We start from the raw sequence: 16,149 nt of genomic DNA, 5'->3' as shown, positions 1-16,149 counted from the left end.
TAGTGCAGATTTTACTATGTGTACATGAAGCAATGGTGCGGGAGGGGGACAGCTGTGTGCTGAACTGGATTTAAATAGAATAAAGTTGGGAATGTATTTCCTGAATATGCAGTGTGTTGTAATACAATTTTCACTGGGCATTTATTTATTTTTTCTTAACCAATGACTGTACAGAAAGGAAAGTCAAATTTCCTAACCAATTCAAAAGATCCCAAGAAGTTATAGAACTTTCCCTTTTGCTATATTGTGGCCCCTCACGGGCTCCCAGCCTGCCTTCCTGATCAGCTGGAAGTCATATACAAATGCTTCTTTGATCAGAGGTCAGCACCAGCCTTGCACATCCTACAAGCAGGAACCTTTCTTGTCCAGACCTGCTTTCAGTCAAGCACTCCCATCTTCCCTTACCTTCTTTAGCCATTCTCTCCCATCGTTAGCCTACATGTCATAGTAATCCCCTCATTCATAAAGCACAATGTGAAGGATTCAAATTCTACCCTTGAGATAGGTCTACAGTATAGTACAGTATAGTATGTTGCGTACTCTTCACAAGCCTGTTCAGTTTTTATACCTTCCAATGTGAATCCAATATCCATATCCAAGCTGACTGAGAATTACAATACTTTTTTAGGTGGGTGGGAAGAGGAAGAGATGGAATAATAGGAAAAGACAGACAAGTGAGGGCAGTAAGAGCAGAAGAGGAACATGGCTGGAGACCATGAAAAATAGACAGGGTGCCTTATGGAAATCTGCTACAGTAGGTAAGAATTTTGCAATCATTTCTCATTCTTCATAGTTTCAACCAGGGTAGTCCAACATGGGGCCCATGGGCGGCCCTCGAGGCTGTTTTTGGTGGCTCTCCAGCTCTACCTCACCCAGGGCAGCACAGCTAGGCTGATGGAGATGGCAGTGAGTGAGTGTGTGCTGCAGCCAAAGGCAGGCTGCTGTGGCTATTCCTCCTCCCTTCTGCTGCTGCTGCAGGAGCTCTGTGTGGCCACCAGGCTGCTTTTGGAGCCGCTTGGAGCATGGCCAGACCCCCAGGCAGCCAGGGCTCCAGAGCCTCCCAGGGAGAAGAAGGGTGGGTGTTTGTCTGTTTCAGCCTGAAAGACTTTGCTTTCTTTTTTGCAGGGCATAGAAGTTTGAGCTTTGGGATGTACCAATTAGTGGGGGAAGAGAAAGGAATTTTGGGAAGAAGAAGAAGAAGAAGAAGAGGAGGAGGAGGAGGAAGAAGACACACACACACACACACACACACACACACAATGCACAAGTGTTTTCAAACATGAACTTCATGAAGTCCAAAACTCAAAACAACTTAACATACAATTCAGTCAAGAGTTGCCTGCACAAGTGAACAGCCAACTTCAAGGCAGACATCAATCAGCTCGTGAAGAATTCTCCAGCTCAGACACCCCATTGATGTCTGCATTGTTAACAAATACTAATTGTTAACTATAATTGTGTATTTAAAATATATATATTTAATTAAATACATGAAACGTGTATATTAATAATATTAACTATATTGCGAACACTTAAATTTGCAATATGAAAATTTAATTCCGTGTGTGCCCCCCTCCCGGGTTCTGTGTCAGAGGACTTTTGTGGCCTATTTGGTCTGAGAGGTTGGACCTCCTTGGTGTAAACAGAATAGGAGGAAAGAGAGGCAAAGCAAGCAAGCAGAGATTCCCCAGAACCTAAACTCCGCAATTGCTTTGCTCTTGATACTAGCACAGGGCAACCATATTAACAGCATAAGACTCTTGCTTGAGACTAGAGACAACAAAAATGTCAGGTGTAAACTAAGGTTGTTATTCAGTAATTTACCTCACTCACTACCTTATTAAAGTCATTTTATTCTCTCTTGCACTATTTCCTTGTAATCAAAGAGAGAATCTAAAGACTTCTGAAGTCATTTGGTTGCAGTAACTGAAATTCTTCCTAAATTCATTTAAGGAGCCTCTAATGCTTGCTTATAGCCCTAGTAAGTGCTAATAAGACTTAAACATTTGAAAGATGCTTACAGACTTGCAAGGATAAAAGTACGCCTGCAGGGTTAGATGTATTGCTGGGTGAGGCTGAGCTTCGAAACCTTTACATTTTATCAGCCTTGATAGGGGAGGTGCTACCTCCAGCATAAAGATGACAGAACCCACACTGTTCATAGAATCTAAAGTTCATGCAGTTCATATTTGTATAGGATTTAGATACAACTCCTTCACCAAAAGACAAGATCATCTATCCACTAAGTTAACAACCAGAACAATCCCGAAGAGAGTGGGCTGTTTGCACATTAACACCAAGCCATACTTTGGTGCTATATGCTTCAGCTAAAATTAGCCCAATGAAACCTCAGGATGGCATGCTCCCCTCTCCTTCTCCCACTCAGCCAGAAGGACTTTGCTAGCATTTACAATTGGCTTTGAAGAATCCTGGATTGTTTATACATACAAACCAGAGATCAGGAAACTCTAGTTAGTTAAACCAATCTTTAGTTCATACAGAACAAGAAGCCAGGATTCTTTGAAAGTGAAAGAAGCAGTAGGGAAGCCTTTTTACGGAAGTGCAGAAATGTCTAATGCCTTTCTTGTGCTTATTCTTGTTCATGCAAATCTGAACCAGGACGATAGACATTCTGTGATTTGTTGGCCAAATTCTACTACTAATATAACTCATGCATATTACGTAAATCTAACCACATTTCTAATGTTCTGATTCTTTATATAGACATTATAGACTTGCTTCTAATGTTTTAGAATGCTTTCCCTTCACATTTTCAATCTTCTATGAAGGCTAGAAATTGGGATCCTCATCCCCTGAATACAAAGTGGGATTTACACAGTTTCACAAGCTTTCATGGGCTTCACTTATGTTCCCTGATGGATAGATGTATTGCTCGCCCCCCTGTTAAATCATGTTCCCTTGTAAGGATTGCAAAAGCACACACTGTTGCTCATACCAAAATACTGTTACTTACTTTTTCAAGGGCTCTATGACTGTCTTTTGTATTTGGTTCACCTGCCAGAAAAAGAGACATGGACAACAATAATGGATGTGAAAGACAATCTGAATTACAAGTGGGACCTGCAATGAAATGTTACAGTGCATTCTCGCCTCCTAAACAAGATTGTTGTTCTTCAGGGTTTCTGCTGGCCTGCTGGCCCATCCCCAGGTTGATCCCTTTCCACTCCCCCACCCCCATGTCTTCTGCTCTCCACTTCCAGCTGACACTCAACATTCTGAACACGCTCAGTTCTCACTGGAACAGTCCACTTCTTCCCATGATAATTAAAACAAAACCCTGCAAGCCCAAGAGTCCTAAGAATTGTATCCATGGCTAAATACCAAATTCTGCAATTTGCAGCATGATCCCAATCATGCAGACTTGTACACCCTCTGATATACAGCCAGAAACTTTCAGTATATGCAAATTTTGACAGGCTATTTTCAGACAAGCAAAAAGGACACTTCACAACAGGTGCAGGCGGACTTGAAGGACATAATTTTTCACTCTCTCCTCTCCCCAGATAGAGACACACACTCTCTCTCTGATTTACCTTTTCTTGGTTAAAGGAATCCATTCTCTTCATAGCTGTGTCCAGGGCCATCACCATTTCAAGAAATTTGGGGTCTTGCTCACAGAGTGGGTTCGACAGTAAGTCAGATGAGATTTTCACAGCAGACTTTGACATTGCTACAGTTGAGACAGAACCCAGGAAAGCAAGAAGTCTGTTAATGATAAAGAGCTGCACAATTATTGTTGAAACTCAAGGAAGTATGTTGCTATCAACAGGTAGGACCTCTCAAAGGCGCTAGCTGTATAGAGGAAGGGTGAGCAAACCAGGGCCACCCTGGTGTTCTAGACTACGATTCCCATCACCTGAACCACTGTACATGTTGGCTAGCCCTGATGCAGGGTGGCTGGAACTGAAATAAGTTGCAGTTTAGAACCCCAAGCTGCCTGCCCTTCAAGGTGTAGCCCAGAGCATCTGAAGAAAACTAGGTTGTCTACCAAGTTGTCTAACAGGTAAACACTTGTCTCTTTGATTGGTTCCTAATTCTGTTTGCATCATGCACACCTACTGTTGAGTACATTTGACCCCTGCCAAGTCCCTGGAAAAGATGTCGCTTTGTTCTGCATGTTGTACTTCCAACTTGAGGCACGTTTGAATGTTTTGGTGGGAATGGCAATCTATAAAAGAAACCTCCCGCAATGTGTTTAAAACCAGGCTGAGAATGCCTGTGGGCAAAATTTGACACCTGATTATCATATCAAAATCAACACAGCAGTATTTGCATAATGCTTATATTTATTACATTTACATATTGTCTTTCTGCCAATGCACTCAACAAGGTTCAAAGCGCTTGACATACATTATCTTGCTGTAATCCTTATAACTGCCCTGTAAGACAGGTCCACATAATTAAGCTCAGAACAGAGGTGTAGGCCTGAGACGGGGGGGGGGGGGAGCTTGCCTAACCCCACCTGCTGAGCTCAGGACAGACACACAATCTGAAGCGAGGACTTCTTGATCTGTACCAGGCTTCTTCAGGCACTGTACTACATAACTTCTTACTTTATAGCCTTTTCCTGTTGCAAATTGCTGTGTTCATTCATTCTCACAACCACCACTTAGTAAGTACTTCCACTTTCCTAAGGCTTAGACATCACAACTTGCCTAGAGCCACCCTGAGAGCTGTTATTTGAACTCAGACCTCACTGTTCCAAGGCCAGCACTGTCAAATACTCTCCGGCAGTGAGTCAAGTGCTTCATAATCCAGCTTTTCAGGAACTCATTCATTATCTTGTTTCTACAGAATAAACTGAAACACAAAGAGCAGACACTCCAGAGTGCCTAAAATGCTAATGGGAAACTTTCCAGGAACACTAGCGGATGGCTTGGAAGAAGAGTTATTAATGAATTTGTGTAATGCCAAGATAATAGCTCATATGCCATCAAGTCCATACCATTTCAACGCAGCATTTATAATACTGCGCAAGTAAGGCTCTCTTTCAGATAGGCAACAGACGCCCTGCAGGGCCTGCCTCTTTCTCTAGGCTGTTAAGCGCTGCAGAGTCTCACTACAGCTTTTTCAAAATGAAACAAATCACAGCCTATTAAGAGTTTGCAGCTTCCCAGTTGTTTTACAAAAATTATCTGGTGGCAGCTGTGACAAGATAATGAAAGTAGAGCAAAGGTTCCTGCACACACTTACCTAGGAGTAAGCGCCAATGAACAAAGCAGGATTTATTTCCAATAAAATATATGTAGGATTAAACTGCTAGGATAGCATTGCACATTTCAAGTGGATCTAGCTGTGGGGAAAGTACCAGAATGAGGGCAGGAGAATGCCTCCCTCCAGAAGTTGACAGAGAAGCAGCAATGAGATCTACCTGGGAAAAGGTAAAGGTAAAGGACCCCTGGATGGTTAAATCCAATCCAATTTGACTACGGGGTGCAGCGCTCATTGCACTTCAGGCCAAGGGAGACGGCGTTTGTCTGCAGACAGCCTTCCGGATCCTGTTGCCAGCATGACTAAAACGCTCCTGGTGCAACAGAACACCGTGACGGAAGCCAGAGCGCACAGAAACACCGTTTACCTTCCCGCCACAGTGGTACCTATTTATCTACTTGCTCTGGCGTGCTTTTGAACTTCTAGATTGGCAGGAGCTGAGACAGAGCAATGGGAACTTACTCCGTCATGGGGATTTGAACTGCCAGCCTTCTGATCGGCAAGCCCAATAGGCTCAGTGGTTTAGACCACAGCACCACCCATATCCATTACATTACCTGAGCCTGGGTTCAAATCCCAGTTGTAGTGACTTCCATAGATGTCAACTGGTGGTTTATGGCTTGCTTCAGTCTCCTTCACAGGAAATGCCCTCCCCCCGCCCCAATTTCCCTTGTTGTGTAATGCCACACTGCCCCCACACAGTACATGTTAAATAGGTTTTTTGTACTCTTAGCAAACCCACACCCAGTTTTTTTCTAGTGTGGGTAGCAGCACATCTCCAGGAAGTAAAACCAGGCTGCATGCTTCCCCTTGACATAAAGATGGCAACTGGTGACAGAAAATAGAGCTGATAAGACCATGCCTGTTAATAGAAATAGGACAATGTGACTACAGTGGTACCTCGGGTTAAGTACAGTGGTGCCCCGCAAGACGAATGCCTCGCAAGACGGAAAACCCGCTAGACGAAAGGGTTTTCCGTTTTTGAGCTGCTTCGCAAGACGAATTTCCCTATGGGCTTGCTTCACAAGACGAAAACGTCTTGTGAGTGTTCCGATTTCCCTCCGCTTTCCCCCCTTTTTCTAAGCCACTAAGCCACTAATAGCCTTTTAGCCGCTAAGCCTTTAATAGCAGCTAATCCGCTAAAAGCGCTAATCCGCTAATAGGGTTGCTTCGCAAGACGAAAAAACCGCTAGACGAAGAGACTCGCGGAACGGATTATTTTCATCTTGCGAGGCACCACTGTACTTAATTCGTTTCGGAGGTCTGTTCTTAACCTGAAACTGTTCTTAACCTGAAGCACCACTTTAGCTAATGGGGCTTCCCGCTGCCGCCGGAGCACGATTTCTGTTTTCATCCTGAAGCAAAGTTCTTAACCTGAAGCACTATTTCTGGGTTAGCAGAGTCTGTAACCTGAAGCGTATGTAACCTGAAGCGTCTGTAACCTGAGGTACCACTGTACATCACTATAATTGCTCCTCATTCTAATCTAACAATCATGTTTCTAGAATTATCATTCTGCATCAGCCACATTTAGCAGTTAGAGCAGGAGTGACTAACCTGCAGCCCTCCATCTGTCGTTGGAATCCATCACCCTTTCCCTCAAGCTAGCATGAGGGTGGTGCCCAGCTGAATCTTAAGGGCCACAGGTCAGTCACTCCTGGGCTGTGGCTGTGGATTAGGACTGGGAAGATCCAGGTTCAAATCCCCCCACAGTTGTGAAGCTTTGTGAGTGGCCTTGGCCCAGTCACGACCTCTGAGCTTCTCCTACCTTACACTGTTGCTGTAAGGGTAAAATGAGACGGAAGAAGCGAGTGATGAGCTCAGTGAAGTAAATGCAATAAAAGATATATAACTAGTATCTCTATTAGTGAAACTAATATAAATTGTGTATCCAATCAGGATGGCAAAACATAGCACTATTACTTACTTAGAAGGCCTACAAAGTGCTTTTCATTAAGATATCATTTCCATTTCATCGTGCATTTGGGGAGGGGTGAGGTAAGACCTCTTTTGTTTGCCATTTGACAGCATATTTTGGAGTTAGATTGTTTTATCATTTTAAATGAAAAGTGATTCGATATATTGTATGCTATTGGTTGCTGTACATTGCCTGGGGATCCCTTTAATATGAAAGTCTTATTAGAAATAAAATAAAATAAAACTACACAAATAGCATAATCATCTAGGTAAAAATATCAATTTGCAGCACTTGTTTGGGTGGAGCACTGCAGGTAAAAATAAAATTGGGTTTTCATGGAAGGAAAATGTCTAAGGAGACGTAAGAAGTGTGTTGAATCTCCTACTCTTTATAACCACACCCAGGAGGGTGGAGGGAGGGCAGGATATAATATCAAAGAATCACAGAGTTGGAAGGGACCTCAAGGGGCAACCCTCTGCAATGCAGGAATTCCAGCTGAAGCGTCCAGGACAGGTGACCATCCAATCTCTGCTTAAAAACCTCCAAGGAAGGAGAGTTCACAACATCCCGAGGGAGATTGATATAAATTTAATAAATAGATTTTAAAAAGACAGTTAAGAAAAGCAGTAGGAAATTAAGAACTAAAGAAGAAAGGTGACAAATTAAAACGGGAGAAATAATGAAAGAATTACAAAGAGAAATGCTTTCAAGTGCCACTTGTTGATTTGGCAAATATAAGGAATTTGGGTAAGGGCACTGGGTTTTTGGAGACCACATGCAGACACAAAATAGCATTTATTTTTTGTGTTGTGATTTTGTCCTGTGAACCGCCCTGAGGCCAGTGGGTATAGGGCAGTATACAAATTAAATAAACAATGATGGTAATGATGATAACAAAAATATATTTCTCAAAGTCACTGATCACTTTGTAGCCATGCTTGTGATGTTCCCTTGCTGCTAGTGAAGTATTTGCCAGGAGTGCTGCTACACATTCAGCTGGAGTAACCAAGTTATTTGCAGCAGAAGCCGGATATCCGACCCAAGGCTGACCAAGTCCAACATGACAGTACCGGTCAAGTGAACAATCATCCTTCCATCAATGCAATGGAAGGACTGGATGCACAGAGGAATGGGACATAGCACAGCTAACACATTGCCAGACTTATGCTGGACCTGGGAAAGTATAAACTGTTCAATCCAACTAAACAGTCAGCTCTCACAGTTGCTGGGAGTGGAGGAAGCAGTGCTCCAGAGGGTTGGAAGGTGTAATTAGGTTTTGCCAAACAGCATCCAGCCAGATTTGGATTTGTCCCAGTTTCCACTCACTAGTAGGAAGGACAAGCAAAACAAAGAAATAGCCACTGTCAGTCCATAATTCAGGATGACATGCCTCAAAATGCAAAATCATCTCTTGCTATCTGGGCAAGAGTCTGAGCTGATTTGTGATGATGCCACACAGCTGAAGGGGGAGTGGGGCGGGGGAGAGAGAATCCTCCTACTGATCCTTTGGGGTTTGAAGTGATCCGTATAAAACACCCACTGAAAGGGAGGAGAGAGGAATTCTCTGCAAGGAAAATCTTACTGGGCAACTGTAACAATGGACTAGTGGGAGACTTTCTAAAAAAGTTTTGAGCTGTTTCTTCATGGCCTGAACCATTTGTGCTTTCTGTGTGTGGGTGTGCAGATATGGCTTTAAGTGTGCAGGGCAGGAGTTCCCCTACAAACATCCCTATCAGCAGTGATGATTGGAGTTGCAGTCCAGCAACATCTGGAGGGCCACCGTTTAGCCATCCTCCACGTAGCGCCTATAAGAGATGGAGACTGTAACTGCCCTGGACGCCTAGCACACCTGCCCCACAACGTCTGAACAGGGTCAGCGCACACAGGGCCGAAGACAAGCAGCTGCAGTCTGAAAAGTCATGTAATGAGGCCTTCACACTTTGAGCTGTGTACATATAGGTCCCTTCTTTTAAAGGGATGTACAAATGTAAGGTAAAGAGGAGCAAGTGTAATCTCCCCCTTACAGTAAGCTCTACACACTTAGAGGCATCTTTGTCTAAACCAGGTATGGGCCCTGTTGTTGCTGCTGGACTCCAATTCCCATCAGCCATGCACACCCAGCCAATGGTCAGAAATGTCTAGCAACATTTGGTGGACCACAGTTTCCCATTCCTGTTATATGGTTTGCTGCCATTCTTAGCATTGCTGAGCACATTCAAGGTCAAAAAGAAACCCAAATTCTAACCTTTGCTAACATGAATTCTGTATTCTTGGGGTGGAGGGTAGAAATGGAAACGGTAAGATTCATTCCTCTTGCATAGTTGCAAGAATAGTTTAAATAAGGTTTATTTTATTTTATTTTATTTTATAACTTGCCTTTCAGACCATTAGCTGCCTTTGGGATTGACAACACTGCATTTTCCAGCTTTTCACATAACACCCTCCCAGTTTCATTCTTTAGAAAAACTGTTATTTTTTGCACATGACCATTTCCCAAAGACTGGAGGTGGAGAACTACTAAGGATTTATGGGTTCAGAGGAATGAGAAGCCTCATTTTTGTTCCTATAACCAGCAGCAATGGCAAAATATCCGCAATTGAATGAAGCACACTGTGGACCACCAAACCATACTCGGTGGTTACTGATTTCCTTTCTGATTTCCTTTATCACAAACCTCTGCCTTCACCTCGTTCGGTCTCCTTGCTTTAGATGCATCACTGGGTAATAGGGTTGAATGGGGTTCATGAGGAAGAAGTTACACGAGCATAGAAACAAGGGGCCAATGCACAAAAGTACATAAACACCTGGAGGCCAGACGTTTTTCTCTGAAATTTCTGAAGCAAACAGCTGTGTCAGTAAATTAAGAGAGACACAGAGAGAGCCAGCCAGCATGCTCATGACTTCCTATGCTTATCACTCTGTCCCGGCCAAATGAAGCTAAGTCATGCATTAGCCAGAAACTTCCTTAATATTGTATCCATACAGGTCAATGAAATGGATTTGCTATTGATTCACACTGGTTTATTGGTAAGCCACAGTTTAAAGTGTCTTTTTGTAAAAGGAAGCATTCTGACCACTGAGAAATGGATGAATCACAGCTCCACAATGTATGTGCAACAAAACCCTAGAAAAAGATCCTTGTCGGCTTAGTCTCCATTTAATGTGTTCATCTTACCTAGGTCTGCATCTGTGCTTTTCTTCATATCCTTTTGGAGTTTCTTAGTTTGATCTTCCAGCCTAAAACAGAAAATTGAGATTTGTTTTGGGGTTGTTGTTGTTGTTGTTGTTGTTGTGTGTGTGTGGTGAGAGAATTCTTACTATTGGGCAATCTACAGATGACTCAGGGGGAGGAGAGAAGCAGTGGGGCAGTGGCCAGTTCAAGCCTGCAATACAGAGAAGGAAGGATGGCCGGAGGAGGAAAGATACAGAAGTAATGCTTGAAATAAAGCATTTGCTTGGCCACCTGTTTTAAGAAATAATTACCGTATTTTTCTGTGTATAAGACTAGGTTTTCCCCCTAAAAATAATGTCAAAAATTAGGAGGAGTCTCATACTCTGGGCCATGTTCTTAAATCTGAGTCCCCCAAAATAGGGGGCGTCTTATACATGGGGACGTCTTATAGACGGGAAAATACGGTACCTCTGAGCAGCCGACCTTGCAAATGTTATGAAACTGGAAGTGTGTTCTTAAAAAAATAAATCAATGGGCCAAAAAGGACCATCGTAAGTATGAGCAGGGAGACAGGCTAGCAACAACATGGGGCTAGTAATTTTGGAGGATTAAGCTGGAGTAAGAATACAAAACAGGGAGAAGCAGGCAAGATTAAAGAGGTTGATGGTTAATAGAGAACATTTCTTTTTTATTATTTATAATCGTGACTGTATTTTCCAAAAAATATTCAGATGCAGCATATATCATAGTCATTACAACCCAAAATACAAACAAATACTTTTGTTTCAACCCCCACAGCCTTCTCCCCAAGAGTCTACAGAACCAATCTGTTGCCTACTGCTCAGCATGCAACCTGGTTACAAAAGAAAACCCAATTTAACACCCCTTCATTTATAGCCTAAAATTTAAAATACCAGACTGACCAATACTGAGTAGGAATCAATCTATTATTTTCCTATGCATTAATGAACTAAAAGAATGGATACCAGAGTGTTACAAAGGGTATCATTTTTACTGATCACATATTGTAGCAAGCTTTTCAAAAGAGCAATCTTCCAAATCTGTTGATACCAATATTACAGATCCTGAAATTTAAAGTCTTTCCAGAGCCTCACAATTGTGACACGGGATGCTTGGGGGTGGGGAATGAAATCAATTCCTGGGGTTTTGATTTCGCGACACACTTGTGTTCTTTTCCTGTCTCAGCCTTCTGTTGTTCAGTTTGCAAACACGGACTGGCTGTTCTGTGTCTAGGGTTGTATAAGATGCAGGGGGGGGGGGGGAGTCAAAAGTATCTGGAGGTATTTTAGTTGAGAGAGGGAAAAGGTGTCTAACAGTGAAAAGCTATAATTCCACTATCCAACAAGGATGAACTAGTGCTTGGGACACATGGAGAACATTTTTCAAATTGTTTGAATCTCTCTGCTGTACTGAGATCATCTTCTGAGGCCTTTCTTCCAATGGCTCCCTGTTTGTGGACTGCTCTCCTCAGGAAGGTTCACCTGAAGCCTATTTACCTTGAGGCGCCTGGCAAAAATGTCCCTTTTCAACCAGGCCTTTGGCTGATTAACATCCAATGCCCTTTTAAAATGTGTTTGGGGGGATCATTGGGTTGTTTTGATTATGTATTTGGTGATTTTATCTTGCAATTTTATCTTGTGAACTGCCCTGAGGGCAATATATAGGGCAATATATACATTTAATAATAATAATAATAAAGTACAAGGAAGGGCCCTGAAGTTCACGTCATTGGAAACAGTAAATGATTTTCCTCTTTGATGTTCAAATATAGAGGAGGGAGAAAGGTTGTTTTCTGCTGCTCCAGAGAAGCGGACACGGAGCAATGGATCCAAACTACAAGAAAGAAGATTCCACCTAAACATTAGGAAGAACTTCCTGACAGTAAGAGCTGTTCGACAGTGGAATTTGCTGCCAAGGAGTGTGGTGGAGTCTCCTACTTTGGAGGTCTTTAAGCAGAGGCTTGACAACCATATGTCAGGAGTGCTCTGATGGTGTTTCCTGCTTGGCAGGGGGTTGGACTCGATGGCCCTTGTGGTCTCTTCCAACTCTATGATTCTATGTGAAATGTGACCTGAGTCCAATAGTGCGTCATACAAACATGCTTCTACTTTGCCTCACACACAGAAGCAGGCACTACTGCTTTCTTTTACCAGAGAACAACAAATGGGCACATGCAAACATCCAGATTTGGAAATATCAGGTAGGAAATAGTATCTACCCTATTTGATCATTCCTTGGTCTGCTGATTTCCTTCTTGTTGCTCAATCATGATGTAAGTGAAGAAAATGGCTATCAGCTACTAGCAAAACAAATGGATGTCGCACACAGCTCTTTTTGCGGGGAGGGGGAGCAACATTTCCTTGCAGAATTGAGACTGGAGTGAGGAATGTATTTGCAAGAGGATCAGATTATAAGACAATTCCAACCAAGGTGAAGTGACTCACCAAAAAGAGGAAGCCAGTTTCAAGTTCAAAAGCCAGACAGAGCTTCAAATGAGAGGAAATCTGAGCTGCTTCATGTTACAAAACTCCTACACAGAAGGCATTTGTCTTGTATAGGCATTAACATGTTTGTGTGCAACTAACCATAAAGCATGACATATAAACACACGATAGAGGTGTCAGGAAGCTGTACAGAGCTGTAGCTTCCCAGAGCATGGGGAATTGGGGCTGACCAGCAGGCTAGATCCTCATCTCCCCCACCACCTGTGGACAACTTCAAAAGGTTGCCAGGATCACCACCTGATGTCATCATAGCTTCAGGTATTTGGCATCTATCAAAAGGAAGTTACTCTAGCAACCTATCAGCTGATCAGTGAAGACTTTGAAGACACACTTTCAGCGCCAATTAGATGATTGATTCGGGGAGCATATCTTCAAAGAGGCTTCCTGTAACCACCAATCAGCTGATCATCACTACCAGGAAGCCCCTATGAAGTCTTTGCAGAGGGGGAACTGCTCTGAAACCAGAGTGTTTCCCCATGTAGAGAAAGCAGTTTGTATTCAAAGTGCTGGGAAAGCACTTTGAATGCAAACTGCTTTCTCAGGAGACAATAAATGCTCCATTTTGAAAGGATTTTTTTTTAAAGAAAGCAGTTTGGATTTAAAATGCTGGAAGAAGTGCTTTAAACTGAAGTCACTTCCTCCTGCCCCTTAGGCTACACCCTGGAGTTCCTGAAGCATTTCCAACTCCCTACTGCAGCCTATACCAAGTGTTTGTCAGGGCTTCGGTTGCGCAGGGCTCCCTTCAAACCACACCAATCAACTGATCAGCAGGGCTTGCAGACAGCCCCGTGCTGCACTTTGAAACCCCCATGATCAGCTTCACAAGCTTCACAGGCACCACCTATCAACTGACATCAGCTGGAAACCTCTTGGGGGCCTCGCTGCAATTTCACCTGCCGCATGGGGGCCAAATGGGGAGGCCTGGTGGGCTGAAGGGTCCTCACCCTTGCTTTACAGACATGCAAATTCAAGTGCAGTTACCTATACAGAAATCATTATTTCATGTCTTTCGTGATGTTTGAGAAACAACCCTTAGTCCCAACAGTCACAAGGAATCCAGGGTGAAGCAAAAGAGCAAACCAGCACAGGCAAGGTTTAAGGGTGGACAGAGAGCACAACAAGAATGGAACCACAACAAGCTGAATTAAGAACACTTACTGCTGCAGCTTCCCATACTCCCGTTCAAAATCTCTCTCGACCTGTGAAAAGGAACAGAAGCTAAATCAGCTAAAAACGTTGGAGTATAATTAAAACAAACAAAAAGAAAGAAAGAAAAACCACCACTCCACCCAATGCAGCCAGCATGCCATCTTTCCAAGTGTAAAGCCCAAGAATAAACTAGTCTACAAATAGCAATACATAAAGCACATCAAATTCCACTCAAGCATCTTACTTGCTAAGGACTCCCCCCGTAATCTGTAGAAAACGTATCACCCATGGTTGGCATGAAAAGGGCTTTACGTCTCCAGAACCACGGCTAGAAATTGAAAACAAAATATCTAATATTTATATGAATCCCCCACCTACATGGGAATTTATTTTCTGATTCTCAACTGCAATCAGATGATGGGAAAATTAGTACTGAATGGTTTGCAGAGCAATTCAAACATCTCCCCCCCCCATAACCCACTCATGAAGACATATTTAGAAGCAATATTTAGGTTTTTTTTATTTTAAAAAAACCCACACACAAAATGCTCATAAAGAGTAACTGGAATTCAGATATTGGCAGAGCAGACAGAGGAAAGCTGTGAGGGATCCACTTTGGTTCAATAAGTATTGCTCACTATGATTCAGCTGTGAGGCTGTCCATACAGTAAGATCTCTGGTAGATCATCTTGCTTGAAAGCTTTTTCTTAAACAGAAGAAAACACACATTCATATAATTCTGGCTTATTAATCAAGGTGCACAAAAGAGGGTCTTCTAGTAGGGCATTCTTGCAAGCTACAGCTCACATTGGACACTTGAGTTGCAAGGTGTGGCAATAGCAGACACACCACACAGTCTTAAACCACTACAAGCCCTAAACTAAATACAAAAACAAAAAGGAAGCAGAACTAGGCAGGTAGCCAGCTGACCACAGAACTGCATTTATCATACAGCTCAAATGCACCCCTATCAAACTGCATCACAACTGTACAAGGCTTCTTGCACACCTGTTTCTTCTGCTTTTGGGGCCAATGGTCGTTGAAGGCAAGATGAAGTCAGGATGGTGCACAAAAAGTCTAGTGTACCTGGAACTATAACAAGATTGTTTTCTTCTGCTTCCACTAGGATTCCAGGACCAAGAGATTCAGAAGTGCATAGCTTCTGACGGCAAGGGGAATCCAAGAACAGGGCCCAATTCCCCACTGCCACTCACCAAAAAAGAAGGTGCAATGCATATTTGGCCTGCATTTCTACCAAAGAGTTCAGAGCACTAGTTTAATCTCAGAACCCTCCTGTGAGACTACGATGCGTCCAAGGCTATCCATCCACTGAAACACACAGCTGAACGTGGTTTCCCATATACAAACGTTATTCTACAGCGCAAGAGCTAACATTAGACTTGGCTCACCAAGTCAAAGAGGAGTGGTGTCAATAGCTGTTCAGGCAACTGTCCACCTTATGCTATAAGATGAAGGAGGAATGTGCAGCAGTCACATAATTATCAGCGTATTGTGACCTCATGTTGTTGTTGTTTAATTAAATTTTTATAGCACCCTTCATCAAAAGGTTAAAGGGAAGTTTACAATACAAAAACACAAAAAAACATACCACAGTAATAAACAGAAACAAGAATCTTTGCACACACAGAGTTTAAATGGGCATAGATGGTTCAATTAGCCAGTTCAGTGATAAACAGCTGGTTTTCCTAGGGAAAAGAGTGGGACCCCCCCCAAAAAAACCCCAACCCCTGCTTGGACATGGACCTAGAAATCCTGGAGTTGTACCCAATTGGAGGTAATCCAAAACCAACTGCTAAGAAGGTTGCTAAAATTACCCAGGTGTGTAGGCAATACTGCTATACGACTCAAACTAAATGTGACATCTCTAGAAACCACACTATGGAAATGCATCCTCTGTTACTGGTTGGCATTATGGCATAAACTCCCTATCTCCACTTGATACAGTGTCTCTGGAGAGATGACTTCTCTAGCCCTTGGGCAAAAATATACATACATAGGAAACTTGTGTCCTTAGGACTACAGTGGTACCCCGCAAGACGAATGCCTCGCAAGACGGAAAACCCGCAAGACGAAAGGGTTTTCTGTTTTGGAGGCGTTCGCAAGACGAATTTCCCTATGGGCTTGCATCGCAA

General features: G+C 42.9%; 1 protein-coding gene across 5 annotated transcripts in view; it reads right to left on the bottom strand.

Moving 5' to 3' along the window:
- Positions 1–16,149, bottom strand: part of BIN3 (bridging integrator 3) — a 147,682-nt gene that overhangs the window by 40,999 nt on the left and 90,534 nt on the right. For 4 of the 5 annotated variants that reach the window (XM_082200663.1, XM_082200666.1, XM_082200665.1 and 1 more), the window contains 4 exons: positions 14,006–14,046; positions 10,326–10,387; positions 3,555–3,691; positions 2,975–3,015 (listed from right to left, as the gene is read on the bottom strand). In XM_082200663.1, coding sequence (XP_082056789.1) covers positions 2,975–3,015; positions 3,555–3,691; positions 10,326–10,387; positions 14,006–14,046 — 281 coding nt within the window. Of the gene's footprint in view, positions 1–2,974; positions 3,016–3,554; positions 3,727–10,325; positions 10,388–14,005; positions 14,047–16,149 lie in introns of all 5 variants that reach the window. The other variant, XM_082200667.1, reaches the window with a different exon arrangement.

Source organism: Podarcis vaucheri (assembly GCF_965113315.1).
Source record: "Podarcis vaucheri genome assembly, chromosome: 15".
NCBI classification, from domain to species: domain Eukaryota; kingdom Metazoa; phylum Chordata; class Lepidosauria; order Squamata; family Lacertidae; genus Podarcis; species Podarcis vaucheri.
This window is presented reverse-complemented; position numbering and strand designations above follow the sequence as displayed.